General features: G+C 64.4%; 1 protein-coding gene across 1 annotated transcript; it reads right to left on the bottom strand.

The window, feature by feature from the left end:
* Positions 1–1316: 1316 nt before the first annotated feature.
* Positions 1317–21276, bottom strand: COL2A1 (collagen type II alpha 1 chain). The gene is given in 55 exon segments (XM_032204917.1): positions 1317–1507; positions 1621–1863; positions 2177–2364; positions 2499–2766; positions 2768–2788; positions 2871–2978; positions 3143–3196; positions 3349–3456; positions 3569–3622; positions 4157–4264; positions 4427–4480; positions 4682–4789; positions 5110–5217; positions 5317–5478; positions 5741–5794; positions 5883–5936; positions 6093–6200; positions 6291–6344; positions 6444–6497; positions 6599–6652; positions 6735–6788; positions 6892–6999; positions 7101–7199; positions 7469–7513; positions 7628–7681; positions 7776–7829; positions 8117–8170; positions 8303–8356; positions 8457–8555; positions 8645–8698; positions 9959–10057; positions 10168–10221; positions 10313–10420; positions 10859–10912; positions 12080–12178; positions 13017–13061; positions 13257–13355; positions 13490–13543; positions 13656–13700; positions 13833–13886; positions 14015–14059; positions 14152–14205; positions 14315–14368; positions 14518–14571; positions 14702–14755; positions 14870–14923; positions 15045–15089; positions 15376–15453; positions 15541–15642; positions 15780–15833; positions 15966–15998; positions 16135–16167; positions 16439–16455; positions 18152–18364; positions 21159–21276. Coding segments are annotated over 55 exon segments (4467 nt in total). The 5' UTR covers positions 21241–21276; the 3' UTR covers positions 1317–1360.
* Positions 21277–22145: the final 869 nt, after the last annotated feature.

Below are 22145 nucleotides of genomic sequence, written 5' to 3' on the forward strand. Positions count from 1 at the left end.
TAAAGCTCAAGTTTGCAACTCTTGAGGGGGTCAGTGGGCTAATTTTCTTTAAGATAGTTTAAAAAAAATAAATAAAAATCAACTAGTGGGGCTTTTCCTCTAATTAGCAAGCTGCTTAAGAGCAGCACTTACACGTGTAGCTTTTTATGAAGCCTTAAAGGCAGAGCTGCTTTTACAAGTCAGGGTGCGTGCCCTGTGGCTGTGAACGCCTCCACCATCAACGTTGCAAAAAATCTCTCCATAAATTGTGTTTCTGCGTGGCCAAAAGGGGACAAATTCCTTGGGGACGAGGGGAAGGAGCATCAGGGGGCTGAGGAATTAATCCCTGCACCTGGTTTTTGACGGGAATGTGGAATTACTCATCTCCCAGGACTCCGTCCACCCACAAACTTCTCCCTGCTCAGCCCCTGGCTCCAGCTGTGCTGACCTGCACAGGACGTGGCCTCAGCCTCCCCTTCCCCACTGGTTTTACTGGTTTCCTCCAACTGGTGTCCCTAACCCAGCCCTGGAAGGGAGATCCCTTGCCTCAATTCACCCCGGTGCTGGTTTGGGGTGCAGGGGGATGAGCAAACCCCATAAACCCAGCTGCTGTGTTCATGCCTGGTGCTTTTGAGATTTATCACTTAAAGCATTTTTCCCTTCCTTTTTTGAAGGTTTTGTGTCATTATTTTATTTTTTTCCCCCTTTATATGAGGTATTCTCAACCCAGAGAGTTTGAGATTTGACCCTAAACCCTGAATGGCCCCAAAAGAGGGGAAGGGCAGGGGTTAGACCGCAGCCAACACCGTGGGCGAGAGGAAAAAACACCGCGCACATCCACTTGACTTTCCACCAAAAGTTTTTTTTTTTTTTTTATATCAACTTGATGTTAAAAAATACAGACTTGTTTTACAAGAATAGCACCATTTGTGTTGTATTATACATTAGCACTCCTGCTGGTGATACACAGGGGGGAGGGAAGGGGCTGGGGCGGGGGGGATTCGTGATACCTGCATTTGCCAGATCCCTTTGGCGGGGAGGGGCCGTCGTACATGCCAGTTAGATTCCCACCTCCACCCGACCTAAAAAATAGGCCTTCCAGGAAGGCAATAAATAAATAAGCCCGTGGTTTTATGTCGCAGTCTGCCCCGTGACGGCGCTGGAGGGAGGCGGTGGTCCCAAGCGCGAGGACCGAGGGTCGTGCCAGCCATTCAGTGCAGAAGTCGTTGGAGTGATTGGGAAGGACGGGTCCTTGGGGTGGGATTGGTTTTCTTTTACTGTATTGGGCTGGATTTCTTTTTTTTTTAAAAAAAAAAAACAACAAAAAAAAACAACAAACCAAAACAACCAACGAACAAACACACAAATAAAACAATCCTTTTTACAAGAAGCAGACGGGGCCGATATCCACGCCAAACTCCTGCTCGGCGCCACCAATGTCCATAGGTGCAATATCTACAATGGGCAGGCGCGAGGTCTTCTGCGACCGGTACTCGATGACTGTCTTGCCCCATTTGCCAGTGTGTTTCTGGGGACGGAACGAGAAGCAGGGATGCCGTCAGCTGCTCCGGGGCCATCCGAACCACCGGGCAGCCTCGGGGGTCCGACCGCAGCCCCCCAACTCCGTCCCCACCGCCTTACCGTGCAGCCGTCCTCCAGGACGCTGTAGGTGAACCTGCTGTTGCCCTCGGCCCTGATCTCCACGTCGTTGGAGCCCTGGATGAGGAGGGCTTTCTTCAGGTTGCCCGTCTCCTCGTCCATGTAGGCGATGCTGTTCTTGCAGTGGTAGGTGACGTTCTGGGAGCCCTCGGTGGACAGCAGGCGGAGGAAGGTCAGCTGGATGCTGGCGGTGGTGGGGGAAAGGCTCTCATCGCCGTAGCTGAACTGCAAGGAAGAGGAAAGAGAGGTCAAAACCCGCGGGCATCATCACGGCGGGTTATTTCCAGCCACCCCTGGGAAGGGACCGCCGAGTTTTGTGCTCCCAGATGGCTGCAAAATCTTTGCCAAAAACACAAAACAACAAATCTTTGATTTGCGGAGCCAAATTGACCCGACTCCACACATTCAAGCTCATCCTAACCCAGCTGCTCCTTCCTCTAACAGCCCTAACCCACCTGCTTCCCACCACATCCACCGAGACGACCCCAAGGAGGGCGTCCCGCGTGGAATTCACCCCCCAGGCAGGCCTCCCACTTACGTGGAAGCCGCCGTTGATGGTCTCTGCGAACCAGACGTGCTTCTTGTCTTTGGTCTTGCTGCTCCACCAGTTCTTTTTGGGGATGCTGCTGGGGGTCGGGTAGACGCAGGTCTCGCCCGTCTCCATGTTGCAGAAAACCTTGATGGCATCCAGGGTGCAGCCCTGGTTCGGGTCGATCCAGTAGTCTCCTGCAGCACAAGGGGGGCACAAACAGCTCGCTAAGGGGGCTCGGGGGGGTCGGGGCGAGGAACCCCAAGGCTGCTTTTGGGTGCCAGGGGCTGGGGAGGAAAGCAGGGAGAGGGGAGGCGGCGGTGCCTCGTACCGCTCTTCCAGTCGGGGTGGCAGAGCTTGATGTCGCGGCAGGTCCTGGCCGGGTTCTTCTTGGAGCCCTCGGGGCTGCGGATGCTCTCGATCTGGTTGTTGAGGGACTTGAGGGTGGCGTCCACCTCGACGTCGTGCTGCCGCAGCCCGCCGGCGGCCTCGTCCGCCCGCATGTAGCGGATGGGGTCGGGGCCTTTCTCCGTCTGACCCAGGCCGGCGAAAGCTGACATGTCGATACCGGTGCCGGGAGGGCCGGGGGGACCGGGGGGGGCCGGGATTTCCAGGAGGACCCTACGGGAAGAAGAAGAAACCATCGTGAGGGGCTGCTCAGCCAGCCGGACCCCGTGCCCTGCCTCCTGACGCAGGATCTCACCGCAGGGCCGGGTTCGCCGCTCCGTCCGCGGGGGCCGGGGGGGCCGATGGGGCCGGGCATGCCGTTGGAGCCGTCTTTGCCGGAGGGGCCGACGGGGCCGGGGGGACCCTAGGAGAGAGCCCCGAATTCGAGGGGTCAGGTCAGTGAAGGAGCAAAGGGAAGGGTGTGGAGCCGTGAGCTCTCGGTGGGGGCTCGAGGCTGGAGGTGCCCGGGGGGGGGCGTTGGGAGCTCCTTGGCCTCTCGCCACCCCAAATGGCACCGTCAGGACTTACTCTGGGGCCGGAGGGACCAGCAGGACCAGCAGCGCCTTGGTCTCCAGAAGGACCCTGTGGAAGAAGCGAGGGTGGGCGGCTGCAGCAGGCTCAGCCCCAGCAAAGCCTTCGGGTGGGCTCGGGGGTCCCTCGGTGCCCGCAGAGACCCCCCAAAGGAGCCGCATCCTGCGGCTGGGCTCAGCGCTGAGACCCCAAAAACAACTTACAGGGGGGCCGGGAAGACCCTGCAGTCCGGTGAAGCCGCGGTGGCCCTTCAGCCCTCTCTCTCCAGCCTCTCCAGTCTCACCTTTGTCACCACGAGGCCCTTGGGGACCCTGTGAGCGGGGAAGGGGCCACATCAGGCTTGGGGTGGCAGACCCCTGCCCAAGGCACCCAGGACCCCATGTTTCACACACGGGACGTGCCAGCAGGCACAGCACCACTCACCGGCATGCCTCGAGCGCCTGCAGGACCGGAGGGACCCATGGGCCCTTGTGCACCCTGCGGGGAGAAAAAAGGGAGTCAAAAGGAGTCGGGACGGGGGTCGTGCCAAGAGGTGCCAGCACCCCGAAACACCCACAGCCTCGGGGCCGGGATTATGGGGGTTTGGGGGGGCGTCTGAACCAGCCCCAGGCACCACACTCCTGTTCCCAGCCCTGCTGGCATCTGTGACAGTGAAAAAAAAGTCTTAATGGGGCTTAACGACAGCTTTAAATACGCTCAGCCGGAGCATGGGAGCATGGAAGGAGCCCTGCAGATGCCCCGGCAGATTTTGCCTGCTTACAGCTCCCCAGGCTTGCTCTGAGGGGGCTCTGGGCACCGATAGCTCCTTGGGAAGATGCTCCGAGATGCAAACAGCTCTCGAGGCACTGCTGAATTAGCAGCAGCCCCTAACGGCACCGCCTGGCTCTCCCAATTACTCCAAGCAGCTAATTGCTCCCGGGGAGCTGCTGTCATTTGCTTGCTTGATCTGTGCATGGGGTGTCTACCAGCTCCCATATCGAGACCTTAAACCCAACGAGCCCTGGCACTCACCGTCTCGCCTCTGTCTCCTTGTTTGCCGGTGGGACCAACGGGGCCGGGAGCGCCAGGGGCACCGGGAGCGCCGGGGGCACCCACGGGGCCGGTCTCGCCGCGATCGCCCTGCGTGCAGACAGCGGGGTGCTCAGATCCGTGCCAAACTTGGGCTTTTTGGGCTCAGATCCGTGCCAAACTTGGGCTTTTTGGGCTCAGATCCGTGCCAAACTTGGGGCTTTTTGGGGCACGGAGAGCAAGCACCAAGGTGGGAGCCTGCAGCAAACTCACCTTCACGCCGGCTGCGCCGTCTCTGCCTGGGGGGCCATCAGCACCGGGGTTGCCCTGGGAGGAGAAGAGGAGAAATTAGCACCCTGGGATGAGCACCAAGTCGCCTTTCGAGGCAAAAAAAATGCTGGTGGAAAGGTGCCCGAGAGCTCCAGGAGCTGAGTTATGCCTGGGATGCTCAGCAATGCCTGGTTCAGCCGTAGCTGGAGGCACCGATCCGCTTCCCTATTTTTTTTCCCCAAGGAGGGGTTCGCCTACCTCACGCCCAGGCTCGCCAGCAGGTCCAGTGAGACCGGGGGGACCCACGGGGCCGGGGGGGCCTCGGTCGCCCGCAGAGCCGGGTGCTCCTTGCTTTCCGGGTTCGCCCTAAACAAGGGGAAAAAAGCATGTGAATGGGAGAGACCCTGGCGCAGCCTTCACCCACCGACGGGTTTATTTTGAGGCTCCCAGACCCCGCTGCATCCACCCAGCCCTGATATTTCCCCGTCCCTTCTTCAGGGCTTGCACCAGCGGCTCCTGGTGGGGAGAAGCCGGCCCTGCACAACCCCACCCAGCACCCGGACACGGAGACCCCAGGGTGCTCGGGCAGCACCGAGGGGGCTGGTGGCCCCGAGACGTGCCCGGGGTGCTGCAGCCCCCGCGTTTCACCCCCCAGTGAGGGTTCACAGCCCCCAAATTTGACTCACTGATGGCCCTGGCAGCCCGGGGAAGCCTCTCTCGCCGCGCTGTCCGGGCAGACCGACGATGCCGCGCTGTCCTGCCAAGCCTTGGGGACCGGGGGGACCGTCGGGACCCTGCGGGGAGGCAGAGGGGGGGGCTCAGACCCTGTGGGATGGCACCACGCAGCCGGGGGAGCACGGAGAGAGGTGTCCCCCCCCCTCCAAAAAGCTCACCGCAGGGCCGTCCTCTCCGGGTTCGCCTTTCTCGCCAGGGGGGCCAGCAGGGCCTTGGAGCCCAGGGTCTCCGGCACGGCCCGGGGGACCGGCGTCGCCACGAGCACCCTTGGGACCATCTTTGCCAGCAGAGCCAGGGGGGCCAGGGGGGCCTGGGTTACCCTGCGGGGGAGGAAAACAAGGTTGGTGCAAACAGAGGAGGCTTCTCCACCTTCATCGCCCACATCCCGGTGCTGCTCGGGGTCTGGCTCTGCTCCCGAGCCTCAAAACCCTGAGAAAAATCCCTTTTTAGGGGCTGAGGAATGGCCACGAGCAGCCTGGAGTCCCAGAGCCCCCGCGGGGATGCGCCGTCCCCTCCGCCTGGCAGGGGGCAGGAGGCACCCGAACCCTGGGTGGGGGCGACCCCAGACACCCCCCGACTCACATTAGGGCCGGGTGGTCCCACGCGGCCGGCGGCTCCGGGGAATCCGGTGGCTCCCTGGGGAAGGAGAGGAAGAAGGTGGCTGAGATGTGACATCCCGGGGCTGCCCCTTCCCCAGCCCCCTGCCCACCCCCCCGATACTCACGGGGGGACCCTGAGCACCGCGGGCTCCTTTGGGACCAGTTACACCAGTGGGACCCTGGGGAGGAGAGAAAAGAGGGTTGGAAACGCTCCTTGGGGGGGCTGCGACGCCCGCAGCGGGGCCGTGTCGAGGCCATGCCCCAAATTTCATGGTGCGGGGTCTGCCCCAAATTTCGTGGTGCGGGGTCTGCCCCCATTTGGGGGCTGTACCCACCTGGGGGCCGGGAGCACCCGAGGGACCTTGGGGACCGGGAGCGCCAGCGTCACCCTTCTGCCCGGGCTCTCCTTGCTCGCCTTTGGCACCGGGTTGTCCGTCGGCGCCCTGCACCGAGGGGGGGGGGAAAAGCGGCTGCCGTGAGCGGGGAGAGGATGCTGGATGCGTGCCGGGGGGGGGACAGGGCTAAATACTCACCGGGGGGCCGGCAAATCCAGCAGGACCGGGGGCACCGGGCTCGCCACGCTCGCCCTATTGGGGACAGATGCCGGGGTTAACGGTGGGGATGGGGGGAGCGCGGCCAGCGGTGTCACCGCCAGCACCCTTGGGGGCTGTGGGTGTCGCACTTACGGGGGCACCGCGGGCACCGGCAGCGCCAGATGGACCGGGGGGGCCGGATTCACCCTGGAAAAGAGAGGATGGAGAGGTGGGGGCGTTGGTGGCATCTCCCCGGGGAGCACCGTGGGGGCGTCTCGGTGCAGCCGTGGGGCTGGCCGGGCTCTCACCTTCTCGCCGTTGGGGCCAGCGGGGCCGGGGGGGCCGATGGGACCGGTCAGACCCTACAGGAGAGAGAAAAATGAGGACGTGGCCCCCACCAGCACCCTTGGGTGGCCGCTTTCACCGTGTCCCTGTCCCACTTACGCGTGCGCCGTCCTTCCCTGGAGCTCCCTCGGGACCCTTCTCGCCGACGTCTCCCTGCGGGGCGAGACGGAGGTGCCATGAGCCGAGCCGAGCCCCGACACCCTTGGGGACACCCCCGGGGACACCCATGGGGTCACCCACGGGACGTGTCACCTACCCGGTCACCCTTGGGGCCGGCGATGCCAGCTGCTCCTCTCTCTCCGGGCATTCCCTGCAGCCCTGGGGGTCCTTGGGCGCCGTTGGGGCCGGCCGGGCCGGTTGCACCCTAGAGCAGGAGCAGATTTGGGGTCATCAGGGTGCTCACGGCGGCACGGATCCGCGGGGGGGGCACCGAGCCCCCTCCCAGCGGGTCCCCTCGTCACCCACCTTGGGTCCGTCGGTGCCTGGCGTGCCGGGGAGCCCGCGGGGACCCTGCAGCCCTTGTGCGCCGGGGGAGCCGCGCTCACCAGGGAAGCCGCGTTCGCCCTGGCGTGGGGGGGGGGGACAGCGTTAGAAAAAGGAGGCCACGGTGGGGGTCGTGGGGTCCTCGGTAAGGACGTCAGAGGGCAGAGCATCCGTCCTGGAGGGGACTGGGGTGTACTGGGAAGACTGGGGATGCGCTGCGGTGGAGGCTGAGCCACCGGGACTGGAGGAGCATTGGGTGGGGGAGGACGGATTCTGCCCGTTGCCCCCCCAAGACCCTCCCCATGGGACAGAGAGAGGGGTCCCAAACCCAATCCAGGAGCGATACTTACTCTGGGACCGACGAGACCGGGGGCACCGGCTTCTCCGGGAACACCCTGCGGGGATGGGGGAAGAGCCGGGGGTCAGCACTGGGGGGGTCCGGGGGTGCTGAGCCCCCATGCGCAGCCGGGGGGGCGATGGGGAGGAGGGAAGGAGGGAGGGGGTCTCACCTGGTCTCCGGGTTTGCCGCTCTCTCCGGGGGGACCTGGTGGGCCGGGCAGCCCCTGGGGGGGGCAAGAAGTGGGGTTAGGGGGGTGTCCATGAGCATCACCCCCACCCCAGCACCCTGATGCCCCCCCCCGTGTGCCCCCCACTCACCTGGAAGCCGGAGGGACCGGGGGCTCCTTGCTCTCCTCTCTCACCAGCGGGACCCTAGGGAAGGAGGGCGGTGACGGCCCCGAACCCCCCCCAGGGATTCAGACGGGAGGGGGGGGGGCTTCGCAGCCCTTCGCCCACCCCAAAATTTGTGGGAAAACCCGAAATCACAGCGAAGCGTGGGGCAAAATCCCTGCACCCCGACCCCCGGGGGTCTCGCCCACCCCAGATCCCCAACACGTGGGGGGTGCCCAGATCTGGGGAGGGTGGGGGGGGGCTACGACCCCCAGCCCCGTGTTTCAGGCAGGCTTTTGTCCCCAAAATAAGACGCTGGTGACACTCACAGCAGGTCCGGGGGGGCCGGCAGCTCCTGTCTCACCATCCTTGCCAGGAAGACCCTGCGGAGGAGACCCCCCCCCACAAGCTCAGCTCCGTCCCGTGCCTCAGTTTCCCCCCCCAGGGGCTGTTTCAGCTGAAGAAGCCCCCAGGAGAGGTTTTGGGGAGGGGGGGGGGCAGCAAAACCAACTCACCCGCAGCCCCGGGGCACCGGGCAACCCTTTTTCGCCAGCTTTTCCAGGCTCACCCTAAAGGGAGGAGAGGGGTGGCGGTGACGGGGGGGGGCCTTGGTCTTCACAACCCCATTTTTTTGGGGCAGAAAACACCAGAAAATGCCCCAAAACTTACGTTAGCGCCTTTGGGACCGGGGAAACCCATCACGCCGGGCTGCCCACGGGCACCCTGAGGGCCGGGTGGGCCGGGGCGACCGTCCTCGCCGGGAGAGCCCTGCAAGGAGGGGGGGACGTCAGTGTGGGGTCACGGCATCCCCCCCCCCCCTTAACCTCGAGACCCCCGCCCCGTGGAGCATCACTTACGGTGGGGCCGACTTTGCCTTGAGGTCCAGCATCGCCGGGGCGGCCGGTGAGACCCTGGGGAAGCAAAATTGGGGGGGCTGCAGCAGGTGGTGCCCGGGCAGGGGGGGGGGACACCGAGAACCCCATCCCACCCAAACACAGTGGGGAAGGCTGTTGGGATGGGGATGGGGCTCACCTGGGGGGCACAGGGGGCTGCGGACCCCCCCCAAAGGGCAGCTTTGGTGACCCCAAATGCTTCCCGGCTAAGCCCCGAGTGTTTTAGGTAGCCCCAAGGAGCGTCGTGGCAAACCCCAAAGAGCCCAGGAGCCCAAAGAGCCCCGTGACTAATCCCAAATGCACCCAACCTCACCCCAAAGAGCACCTTAACCCCAAATGCACCTTAACTAGCCCCGAGGTGCACCTTAACCAGCCCCAAACAGCACCTTAACCAACCCCAAAGAGCACCTCAACCAACCCCACAGCATCTTTACTAACCCCAAAAGCATCTCAGCTAACACCAAAGGGCATCCCAACAGGAGCTGAACCAACCCCACTGAGCACCTTAATGCCCAAGAGCGTCTTGGATAACCCCAAGTGCTCCCGTGAACCAACCCCAAAGGCACTTCAACCAACCCCAAATACTCTTTAGCCAACCCAAAAGCTCCTGAAACATCCCCAAATGTTTCTTAACCAACCCCAAACGCCCCTTAATCAGCACAAATGGACTTTGACCAACCCAAAATGCACTTTAACTAACCCGAATGCCCTTTACCCAACCCAAATGCCCCTTAACCAACCCCAAACGACCCTTAACAAACCCCAAATTCCCTTGAACCAACCCCAAGTGCCCCTTAACCAACCCCAAATGCCCTGTGACCAACCCAAATGCCCCTTAACCAACCCCAAATGCCCTGTAACCAACCCCAAATGCCCTGTGATCAACCCCAAATGCCCCTTAAACAACCCCAAATGCCCCTTAAACAACCCCAAATGCCCCTTAAACAACCCCAAATGCCCTGTAACCAACCCCAAATGCCCTGTGATCAACCCCAAATGCCCCTTAAACAACCCCAAATGCCCTTTACCCAACCCAAATGCCCCTTAACCAACCCCAAATGCCCCTTAACCAACCTCAAATTCCCTTTAACCAACCCCAAAGCTCCTGACCCCCCCACCAGGAGCCTCCTTGCAGCCCCCCCCCCCATCCCCTCCATCCCCCTGCCCCATCCGCGTCCCCCCCATCCACCAGGAGTAGCCCCAGCCCTTATCCCCCCCCCCAGCCGCCCCCACCCCAGGGGGGGTTCAGGATGTGTCTCCCCCCCCCCAAGCTCTTACCCTTGCTCCGGGCAGCCCGGGCTCTCCGGGACGCCCGGGGTCACCGGTGGCACCCTTGGGACCAGCGAGGCCAGCGGGGCCGCGTTCACCCGGAGCACCCTGTGTAGGGTTGGGGGGGGGGGGGGGGGACCACAGGGGTGAGGTTTGGGGGCTCAGGGGGTGGGCAACACCCCCAGGACCCCCCCCACCCCATAACCCCGACGTCCCACCTTGGGTCCAGCCAGCCCGTCTTGCCCGGGGAAGCCGCGGTTGCCGGGAGCACCCTACGGAAAAAGGAGAGGAACGAAGGTAAAATGAGGGTTTTTTTGGGGTTGGGGGGGGGCAGCATCTCGCCGAGGGGTGGGGGCCACGCACCCTTTCTCCGGGGGGGCCCACGGGGCCGGCAGCACCGGGTTCCCCACGGGCTCCTCTCTTGCCTTCCTCCCCAGCCGGCCCGGGGGCACCTTGGGGTCCTGCGGGGCCCTGAGGAAGAGGAGCAAAACGGGTCAAAAAAAAAACAGCGATTTGGGATGGGAAAAGGGTTGGGGGGGGACAACCCGTAGACCCCCCCCCCCAATTCCCCAAACACCCGACCCGCGTGTCACGACGGCGCCGGGGCTCAGCGGCCCCCCGGCGGGGATCCGGCCCCGTGCATTGAGGCTGCTTAATGAAGCGACGGGGGAATGTCCCCGGCCCCCGGGGACGAGGGGGGGGCACGGCGCGGTAACACAGCCCCTATTGTTCCCCCCCCCCCCCCTTTATGGGAGAAGAGGGGAAGGGGGGGGGACGCTGCCCCTCGAGGGGCCTCGTTAGGGGAAGAGGTTCATTAGCCGAGCCGGGTGGCTCGCCGCAGCGGGGTCTCCAGCGGGGTGGGGGCTGGATTTGTGTTTGTGTGTCCCCCCCCCCCTCCCCAAAACTCACCGTCTCGCCCTTGGGTCCTTGCTCGCCTTTGAAGCCCGCGATGCCGGGTTCGCCCTGGGGAGAGAGAGGGTGGGGGGCGACGGGGGGCTCGGTGCTGTTCCCGTCGGGGTTCCTGTCCCCGACCCTGTCCTCGGCCCCTTTTCTGTCCCCGTCCCTGTCCCTATATGGGTCCCTGTCCCTATCTGCGTCCCCATCTCCATCCCTGTCCCCCCCCCCATCCCTGACCCCATTCCCATCCCAATCTGCATCCCTGGCCCCAGCCCTGTCCCCACCTTCATCTGCATCCCTGTCCCCATCCCATTTCCTGTCCCCATTCCTGTCCCCATCCTGTTTCCCATCCCCTTTCCTGTCCCCTTCCCTGGCCCTGTCCCCATCCTCACCCCCTCTCCACCTTTGTCCCCACCCCATCTGTCCCCCACCCCATCCCCACCTGCACCCCTGCCTCCATCCCTATTCCTGTCCCCACCCTAATTGGTGTCCCCTGTCCCTGTCCCCATGTCCTGAGCCCTGTCCCCATCCCCAGCCCTGTCCCAATCCCTTTTCCTGTCCCCATCTTCATCCCTGTCCCCCACCCCATCCCTGTCCCCATTTCCTGTCCCCATTCCTCATTCCTGACCCCAACCTCAACCCCTTGTCCTCATCCCTGTGCCTGTCCCTATTGTCATCCCTGTCCCCATCCTTTTCCTCCCCCCCACACTCATCTTCTTACCTTGCCCCTGTACCCACCCCCATCCCCATCCCATTCCCACCCCCTCCCCATTTCCATCCCAGCTTCCATCCCCAATCCCATTCCCAATCCCATTCCCACCCCATTCCCACCCCATCCCCACCCCCTCCCCATTTCCATCCCAGTTTCCAACCCCATCCCATTCCCAATCCCATTCCCACCCCATTCCCTCCCCCTCCCCATTTCCACCCCATTCCCATCCCATTTCCATCCCCATCCCTGTCCCCGTCCCCCCCCTCTGGGGACCACATTCAGGTCCCCTGGGGGCGACCCGAGGATGTTTGGGGGGGGGGGGGTCAGGGAGCACCCAAAAGTGGGTCCAAGAATGGGGACAGATCCTAAAAAAGGGGGAGGAGCCTGGGGCGGAGTGGGCGGGGCCATCTGACAGTGGGCGGGGCCATTTTGGCAATGGGCGGGGCCACAGCCAGGTCCGTCTTGGGGGGCTCTGGGGGGGGTTTGGGGGGGGTTCGGAGGGGGTCAGGGGGGGCTCTTACCGTCTGTCCCTTGGGTCCCAGTGGGCCGGTGGCACCTTGGGGTCCGGGGGGGCCGCGGGGGCCGGGGAAGCCTGGAGCGCCCGCGATGCCCGGGGCACCCTGCGGGCAGCCGGTGACCGTCACGGGGGGGGGGACGGGGACACGGCACGGCCCCGTGCGCCCCCACGTCCCCAGGAACCTGCGTCCTCTGCGTCCGACAGCGCGGCCCCCAGCATCTCGTGTGTCCCCCCCACCCCGTGTCCTCCAGGACCCCACAACAGCCATCCCACATCCCCCAGTGTCCCCACACCCCATAATGTCCCCATGTTCCCAGGATCCTCATATCTCCCAGTGTCCCCATGTCCCCCCAGTGTCCCCATATCTCCCAGTGTCCCCATACCACCCAGCACCCCATGTCCCCCAGTGTCCCCACGCCCCCCAATGTCCCCATTATCTCCCACTATCCCCACATCCCCCAGTGTCCCCATATCTCCCAGTTTCCCCATGCCCCCCCAGTGTCCCCATATACCCCCAGTGTCCCCATATCTCCCAGTATCCCCATGTCCCCCAGTATCCCCATGCCCCCCAGTATCCCCATGCCCCCCAGTATCCCCATGCCCCCCAGTGTCCCCACGCCCCCCAGTGTCCCCATATCCCAAAATGTCCCCATGCCCCCCAGTGTCCCTATGTCCCCCAGTGTCCCCATATCTCCCAGTATCCCCATACCCACCAGTGTCCCCATATCTCCCAGTGTCCCCATGCCCCCCAGTGTCCCCACACCCCCCAATGCCCCCACATACACCTCCACACCCCCCACAACCCCCCCATCATCTCCCCATCACCCCCCCAACCCCTCCCATCACCCCCCAGCCCCCTCCCACACCCCCCCGTCCCCCTCATCCCGATGACCCCAACGTCCCCACATGTCCCCCTGTCCCTGTCCCCGTCCCCCACTCACCGCCGAGCCCTTGGCTCCGGGGATGCCGTCGGTGCCGGGGTTGCCCTACGGGACGGAGCAGTCAGCGCCCCCCGTGCCTCAGTTTCCCCACCTCCAGCAGAGCCCCCCCCTGACCCCCCCGGGTGTGCCCCCAGCCCCACAGCTCCCAGGCTGAGGGTGGGGGGCACACAGGGGAGTCAAGCCACCAAGGGGGGGGGGGGGGGGGGGAAAAGTCCCCAAAAATCCCCTGGGGGCACTTACGGGGGCGCCGGCGGGGCCAGGGGAGCCGGGGGTGCCGGATTCGCCGCGGGGACCTTGGGCACCCTCGGGACCTCGTGCGCCGGTGGGACCCGCTTCACCCTGCGGGGGGGGGGGACAGGACACGGGGGGGGGGGGGGGCCACGGAGGTGAGGGGGGGGGGATTTGGGGCGGCCGTGCCTCAGTTTCCCCCTCCCCTTCCCTCCCCGCACCCCCCCCCTGCGCTCAGCCCTTACCTTGGAGCCGGGGGCGCCGGGGAAGCCGGGGGCTCCGGCCGGGCCAACGGGTCCCTGGGGGGCGGAAGAAAAGTGTGTGGGGGGCTGCCCCTATTGGGGGGGGGCACCCAAGGGACCCCAAAAGGATTTGGGGTCCAGTGGGGGGGGCAAAAAGCCCTGTACTTACGGGGGGGCCAGCGGGGCCGGGGAGACCGTCGTTGCCGCGAGCACCCTGGGGGGAAACGGCAGCGGGGGGGTCACGGGGGGGGGTTCAGGGCACCCCACACCCCCCCCCTGAAGCCCCCTGCCCCATTGGGGGGGGGTCACCGGGGTGGGGGGGTCACCGGGGGGGTCTCGCACTCACCGCAGCGCCGGAGGGGCCGGGACGTCCTCGCTCTCCTGGCAGCCCGCGGGGACCCTGGGGGGGGGGGCACACGGCGTCAGGTTGGGTTTATTGGGGGGGGGGGGGCACACAAACAGCCCCCCCTCCACCCTCCCCACCTCCCCCGTGCCTCAGTTTCCCCACATCCCAACCCCGATGCTCACCATGGGGCCGGGGGAGCCGTTCTCGCCGGGGGAGCCGGATTCGCCCTGTGGGGGGGGGGGGAGAAGAAAATGAGCCTGGGGGGGGCAAAAAAAAATGGGGGGGGGGCACACCCCGAGGCCGTGGGGGTCGCGCTCACCTTGGCTCCGGGGGCTCCTGCCTCGCCTTTGGCACCGTCCAAGCCGGGGTAACCCTGGGGGGGGGGGTGGATGGGGGGGGGCAAGAAGGTTGAGGGGGGGTCACCCAAAAGGGGGGCACCCAGGGTGCTTTTTTTTTTTTTTTCTGGGGGGGGGGGCACTCACACGGTGTCCTTTCACTCCGGGCAGACCGGGGGTCCCGGGGAAGCCGCGAGCACCCTGTGGGGAGGAGGAGGAGGGTTGGGGGCATAAAAAAAAAAAAGGGGGGGGGATAAAAAAATAAATGGGGGGGCATAAAAAAAAAAGGGGGGGTATAAAAAAAAAGGGGGGGGGGCACTGAGCCCGGATCCATCCCGGTGCTGCCTCACCTGGGGGCCGGGGGGGCCACGTTCGCCGGATTTGCCGGGTTTGCCTGTCTCGCCCTGCGAGATTAATTAAAAAAAATTAAAAATAAAAAGTTTGGCACAAGGGGGGGGGGGCACAAAGGGGGGGGCACTGGTGCACCGAGCTGCCCGTGCTCAGCCACTGCCAGCAGGGGGGGGGGACACTCACGTCGTCACCGGGTTTCCCAGGAGGTCCCGGAGGTCCCCGGGGACCCATCGGACCCTAAAAGAGATGGAGAAGAGGGGGGTGAGCAGGGGGGGGGCTTTTTTTTTTTAGGGGGGGGGTTGGCACGTCCCCAAGGCGGGGGACAAAGGGGTGCGGGGGAGGGACACTCACAGCAGCGCCGGGTTCGCCAGGCTCGCCGGGGTTGCCTTGAAATCCTTGGGGACCCTGTGGGGGGGGGGGGGACAGAGGGGGTGGCATCAGGAGGGGGGGGGGGGCGGTGGAGCAGCCACCCAGAGCCCCCACCCCTCCCCAGACATTTTTTTTGGGGGGGGGGGGGGGTACTTACGGGAGCGCCGGTGGGGCCAGGGGGGCCGCGGGGTCCCATGGGGCCCTGTGGGGAGAGACAACGAACACCGGTGTCATTGGGGGGGGGGGGGCGACCACCATCACCCCCTCCCTGCCTGATGAAGCAGGGGGTGCCCCCCCCCCCAAAAAAAAAAAAGGGTGGCCCCACAGTGGGGTCTGCGGGGATGAGACCCCCCCCAGGGGTGCTTGGGGAGGTGTTTTTGGGGGTCCGCTGATTTTTTGGGGGGACCCCCTTTGTTTATTTTATTGGGGGGGGTCTGGTTTGTATTTTTTTTGTGGGGGGGGCTGTTTTTTTTGGGGGGGGGGCTTACCATGGGTCCCTGCATGACGCCCATCTGCGCGCCGCCAGCCTTCTCGTCGAAGCCGCCCGCCATCTGAGCCGCGAAGTTCTGTAAAATTGGGGGGGGGCTGAGCAACGCCGCCTGCCCCAAAAACATCTCTTTTCACCCCAAAATCCCCATCTGACACATACTCACCCCACCGAGTCCAGGGGGGCCGGGAGGTCCGGGGGGGCCGGGGGGGCCGGGGTTGCCGGGGGTCCCAGGTTCTCCATCCCTGCCGCGGGGGCCGGGAGCACCCTGAAGGGGGGGGGACACACATAAAAAGCCCCTTGGTACCCCAAAAAACGCACGGGGCTTCTCTGCAGCACCCATGGGTGCAGGTGGGGGGGGGGATTTTTATTCCCCCCCCCCCCATATTTTGGGGGTGCGCTCACCTTCTCCCCTTTCTCGCCGCGGTCCCCTCGCTGTCCCTGCTCGCCTGCCGGGCCCTGTAGAGGTGGGGGGGGGTCAGTTTGTCCCCGTGCACCCCCCCCCACACACAAAATGTGCCCCCCCGCCCTCCCCAAATTCCTGCCCCCCCTCCCACAAATATTCCAGCAATGCGCCCAACGCGTTCCCACCTGCGGTCCCGGAGGCCCTCGGGGTCCTACAACCTGGGGGGGGGGGGGGGGGAGAGAAATAAAAGGGTGGGGTGAGAGAGGAGCACGTGGGGACCCCAAATCCCCCCCCCCCACGATGACAGAGCCCCCCCATTTTGGGGGATTTCCCCCCAAAACGGCCAGAACTTACATCTTTGATATCGCCGGGTTCACCTTTCTGTCCCTGCAAGGCAAAGCAGGGGGTGAGATTGGGGGGGGGGGGGGGAACCCATTGAGCCCCCCCCCCAAAAAAAATCTCTGTCCCCCTCCCCACACTGTCATGGACCCCCCCAGGAGGTGATGAAGCCCCCCAGGAGGTGACAAAACTGGAGCCCCATGTGGATGCCCTCCCTCCTTTCTCCCCCCCCCCCCCCCAGCTCATTTTGGGTGAAAATCCTTGGAAACTGGGATTATGCTGGAAGTACTGGGGGGGGGGGGGGGGAAACCAGCCTCACCTTGGGGCCAGGTTGTCCTGTTGGAAAGGCAAAAAAAAATAAAGAGAAATTAGAGCAGGGAGGGTTTTTTTGGGGGGAGGGGGGGTGAGTGAATCCATCTGCAGCTGGGGGGGGGGGGCGTGATGCTGGGGGGGGCTGCGTGGCCAAACTGGGGGGCACTGGAATTTGTGGGGGGGCTCCCCCAAAGCGGGGCGGCGAAGCACGCGGAAGCGGGGCCACGCGGTTTGGGGAGTGGGGGGCACTCAACCCTTCACCCCCCCCCAATGATGGGGGGTCAGGAAAGGGTTAAAAAAGGCAACTTTGGGGTTTTTGGGGTGCTGGGGGGGGGGGGGGCAGCGGGGCTTGGGGGTGCTCAGGGATACGGGGCCATCGGCCTTCCGCAGGACCCAGGGTGGAAATGTGGTGGTTTGGGGTGAATAATCGGTGATTTGGGGCAGCCACAATATTGGCATTTTTGTTTCATTTTGTCCCCCCCCCCCGCCGCGGGTTGAGGTTGCGGCCAAACCCAAATTAAACAAGGGAAAAAAAAAAAAAATCCCAAATCCCAGCCCCGGGGTCAGGGGCTGCGACCTCCCCTCGGGACACGCTTGGAGTGGGGCTTAGCAAAAAGCCCAGGTGGAAAATGGGCAAAAAGGGGCGAAAAAGGGCCAAAGGGAGGGGGGAAGGTGCCAAAAATGGGGCCAAAAAGGGGGAAGAAGGGGAAAAAAAGGCATAAAATGGTGAAAAAAGAGGAGAAACAGGTGCAAAAAAGGCTAAAAAATGACAAAAAGGAAAAAGTGCATATTAAGAAAAAAGAGGTAAAAAAGGGGAAAAAAGGGCAAAAAGGGGCAAAGTAGGATGAAAATGGCTAAAGAATGATGAAGAGGGGCAAACAGGCGAGAAGGGGGCAAAAAGAGGGCAAAAGAGGGGAAAAGGGGAAAAAAGAGGGAAAAGGGGGAGAAAAGAGGGAAAAAGGGGGGCAAAAAGTGGGCAAAAAAAAAGGTAAAATGGGGCAAAGAAGAGGCTAAAAGGGGGAAAAAGGGCTGAAAGTGGGCAAAAATGGTGAAGAGGGAGGAAAGGCAAAAGGGGAGAGAAAGGCGTAAGGGGGGAAAAAAGACAAAAAACGGGGGGAAAAAAGGCCCAAAAGGGGCAAGAAAAAGACCCAAAAGGGGCAAATAAGGGCTGAAAATGGACAAATAGGGGCAAAATGGACAAAAAGGGCCAAAAAGGGGCAAATGAAGGCCCAGAAGTGGCAAATAAAGGGCTAAAAAGGGGCAAATAAAGGGCTAAAAGGGGCAAATTAAGATCCAAAAGGGGCAAATGAAGGCCAAAAAATGGCAAATAAAGGGCCAAAAGGGGCAAGTGAAGGCCTAAAAGGGGGCAAATAAAGGGCTAAAAAGTGGCAAGTAATGGCCAAAAAGGGGCAAATAAAGAGCCGAAAAGGGCAAATAAAGGCCAAAAAGGGACAAATAAATGCCCCAAAGGTGCTAATAAAGGCCCCAGAGGGGTCATTTTTTCCCGGATCGGGCCTTTTTCCACCCGGGGGGCGTCTCGGAGGGGCCGGGCCCCAGTTGCCTTTTCCCCACCGCACGTCCCCATGGTGGGGGGGGGGGGGGGGGCGGTGTGTGGGGTCTGTGGGGTGTCGGGGGGGGGGGGGGTGGGGGGTGCTGCCGGCGTGGCGCCGGGGTAATTTATTTATTTGATCGGGCGAAGGGGTCGGAATAAATAAATTACGGGCGGTGGCGGCGGGGGGCTCGGCGGGGCAGATGGGGCAGCACTCTCCGAAGGGGATCTCGGGGCTGGGGCAGTCCCGCAGCTCCTCGCAGATGATCTCGTCGCACAGCACGGTGCCGGTGTCGCAGACGCAGATGCGGCAGGGCTCCGGCTTCCACACGTCCTTGTCGCTGTAGCTCTGCCCGTCCTGCACGCAGCCGCCGCCGGCCTCCGCTGCGGCGGGCCGAGGAGGATGGGGAGGAAATTTGGGGGGTGGGTGGGGGGGTGGGGGGGGGGGGTAAGGGGTTGGGGAGGAGGGCGAGGGAGGAGGTTTTGGGGTGGGAGAGGGCACGGCATCACCCCCCTGCGCCGTGGTGGCACGGGGATCCCCCCCCACACACACACTGTGCCTCCCTCCGAAATGATTTGTGGGCACCACGCGCGCCCCCTTATCCCCCCCCCCCCCCCCTCCCCACACACGTCTTGCTGGAGGAGGAGGAGGAGGAGGATGAAGGCTCCCCAAGCAGCGAGGCGGCGGCGCAGCGAGGGGGGTGCCAGCCTGGTGCGGGGAAGCGGGGAAATCCCCCCCCCCAAATCCCAAAAACCCCGGTGGCGCTCGGTGTCCCCGTGTCCCCTCCCGGACCCTCGTCCCGCTCGGTGGGACGTGGGGATGGCCCCCGGTGTTCCCAGGGAGCCTGGGTGGCACCTGGATGTCCCCAAGAGGTGCCCCAGGGTCCCCAAGAGGCACCTTAGGGTCCCCAAAAGACATCCCAGAGTCCCCAGGGGTGCCCCAGGGTCCCCAAGAGGCACCCCAGGGTCCCCAGGCTGCAGCCAGGGTCCCCAAGAGGTGCCCCAGAGTCCCCAAAAGACTTTCCAGAGTCCCCAAGAGGCACCTCAGGGTCCCCAAAAGATATCCTGGAGTCCCCAGGGGTGCCCAAGGGTCCCCAAGAGGCACCCAAGGGTCCCCAAGAGGCACCCCAGGGTCCCCAGAAGGTGCCCCAGGGTCCCCAGAAGACATCCCAGAGTGCCCAGGGGTGCCCCAGGGTCCCCAAAAGGCACCTAAGGGTCCCCAAAAGACATTCCAGAGTCCCCAGAAGGTGCCCCAGGGTCCCCAAGAGGTACCCCAGGATATTCGGGAGGAACCCCAGGAGGGACCCAGGGTGGCCAGGAGGTGCCCCAAAGTCCCCAGGAGGTGTCCCCATGTCCCCAGGCTGCACCCTAGGGTCTCCAGAAGGCACCCCAGCGCCCCTAAAAGGTGCCCCAGGGTGACCCGGGGGTGCTCCGGGGTCCCCTAAAAGCACCCCAGGAGGTGCCCCGGTGGCCCTGGGGTGCGCCCTGGTGGCCTCGGGGACCTTGGAAAGCGCCCTGGTGGCCCCATGAGGTGCCCCGGTGGCCCCAGGGTCCCCAGTGTCCCACACTGAACCCCCACGTCCCCAACAGGTCCCTGTGACCCCAACGGGACCCCGTGTCCCCAGCGGGACCCTGCTGTCCCCAGGCTGCCCCCCCTGTCCCCAGGCTGCCCCCCATCACCCAAGGGGTGTCCCCAGGCACCCACGGGTCCCACCTGTACCCCCCCCATGATCCCGATGCTGTCCCCCCCCACCAAAGGCTGTCCCCTCACTCTCTCAGACCGATCCCCCCCCCATCCTCCTGTCCTTACGCCACCCCCCCGCTGTCCCAGGCTGCCCCCACCCCTACCCTCGGACTTTCCCCCCATGTCCCACGTTGTCGCCCCCCCCCTTTGTCCCACATCGTCCCCCTCTGACCCAGGCTATGCCCCCCCCGACCCCCACTCTCCTTGTGCTGTCCCCCCCTGTCCCAAACTGCCCCCCCATCCCCCCACACTCCCCTTCTGTCCCCCAGTGTCCCGCAATGTCCCCAGCTGCCCCCCCAAAAAAATCCTCACTCTTTCCCCTTCTGTCCCAAACTGTCCCCTAATGCGCCCCCCCCTCTGTCCTCACACCTTCCCCACGCTGCCCCCCCCCATTATCCTGGGCTGTCCCCCCCCCACCTCACCCCCTCCCCGTCTGTCCCACGCTGTCCCCACTCTCTTTGCTCTGTCCCCCAGTGCCCCCCCCCCGCCATCCTCACACTTTCCCCTCTATCTCGTGCTGTCCCCCCCCATCCCACGCTGTCCCCCTTTATCCTGGGCTGTCTCCCCGTGTGCCCCCCCCACCTCACACTCCCCCCCCGTGTGTCCCACGCCGCCCTGCTCCCTGCCACGCTGTCCCCCCGTGTCCCACGCTGTCCCCCCCGCTGTCCTCACCCCTTCCCTTCCATCCCATATCCCACAAAGTCCCCCCCATCCTAAACTGTCCCCCCCATCCCACTCAGCCCCCCCCATCCTACCCTGTCCCCCTCTATCCCATACTGTCCCGGTCCCCCCCATCCCACTCTGTTCCTTTCTATCCCATACTGTCCCCCCATCCTACCCTGTCCCCAAAATCCCAAACTGTCCCCCCCATCCCACACTGTCCCCCTCTGTCCCCCCCAGTCCTACCCTGTCCCCTCCATCCTACCTTGTCCCCCCCATCCCACTCAGCCCCCCCCATCCTATCCTGTCCCCCAAATCCCAAACTGTCCCCCAAATCCCAATCTGTCCCGTCCCCCCCATCCCACTCACGCTCCCCAATCCTACACTGTCCCCGTCTATCCCATACTGCCCCCCCATCCTACAGTGTCCCCCCCAACCCCAAACTGCCCCCCCCATCCCACACTATCCCCTTCTGTCCTAAACTGTCCCCCCCATCCCACTCAGTCCCCCCCCATCCCACTCAGCCCCCCTCTATCCCAAACTCTCCCCTCCAACCCCACGCTGGCCCCCCAACCCCAAACCGTCCCCCCCATCCCACCTCACCCCCCTCTACCCCAAACTCTCCCCCCCCACCCCCCCTACCCCACTCCATCCCTCCCTCACCCCCCGACCCAATACGACCCCGGACGGCGGGCGGGGGTCCCCCTTTTCCCCTTTTTCCCCCCCTCCCTTCCCCTTTTTGCCCCCCCCCCCCCCCCCCCACACTCTACTCACGGAGGTCCCGGTCCTGAGCGGCGGCGAGCCCGAGGAGGAGGAAGAGGAGGAGGAGGAGGAAGGCTGCGAGGCGGCCGGGCATGGCGAGGCGGCGGCGGGGGCCCCTCACCGTGCACCGGGCCGAGCAGTGCCCGCACGGCCCCCGCCGCCCCCTATAAGGCCCGCCGAGGCCCCCCCCCGGGTCCTGTAACCCGAGCCGGGGACGGCCCCCACCCCCCCCCAACCCCCCCCCCCCCCACGGACCCTCCTCCGGGACGGCACCGGCGGCCAGGGAGGGGAGGGGAGGGGGAGGGAGGGAGGGGAGGGGGTGAGGGGGGGGGGTGAGGGGGTAAAGGGGGGGGGGTTGGGGGTGATGGGGGGGGTGATGGGGGTGGTTTGGGGGGGTAAAGGGGGGATTTGGGGGGGTGAGGAGGGGATTTGGGGGATGAGAGGGGGATTAGGGGGGGGTTGGGGGGTAAATGGGGGGGGTAGGGGGGTAAAGGGGGGAATTTGGAGGGGTAAAGGGGAGGGTTGGGGGGGGTTGGGGGGGTAAAGGGGGTGTTAGGGGGGTAAAGGGGGGGGATTAGGAGGGGGTTTGGGGGGCTGAGGGAGGGATTTGGGGGGGGTGATGGGGGGTTTGGGGGGGTAAAGGGGTTGTTAGGGGGTAAAGAGGGGGGGTGAGAGGGGGTGAGAGGGGGGGTTGAGGGGGTGAGGAGGGGTTTTGGGGGGGTGAGTGGGGGTTTGGGGGGGGTTGGGGGGGATTTGGGGGGGTGATGGGGGGCTTGGGGGGGTGATGGGAGGTGAAGGGGGGGGTAAAGAGGGGTTTGGGGGGGTGATGGGGTGTTTGGGGGGGTGAGGAGGGGATTTGGGGGGATGAGAGGGGGATTTGGGGGGCTGAGGGGGGTAATGGGGGGGGTTAGGGGGGTAAAGGGAGGTCTAGGGGGTGGGGAGGGGGCCCCCCCACACCTCTGGACGCCCCCCTCCAGGCTTTGGGCTGAGTCCTGGTAG

Source organism: Aythya fuligula, chromosome 29, assembly GCF_009819795.1.
Source record: "Aythya fuligula isolate bAytFul2 chromosome 29, bAytFul2.pri, whole genome shotgun sequence".
In the NCBI taxonomy this organism is placed as follows: domain Eukaryota; kingdom Metazoa; phylum Chordata; class Aves; order Anseriformes; family Anatidae; genus Aythya; species Aythya fuligula.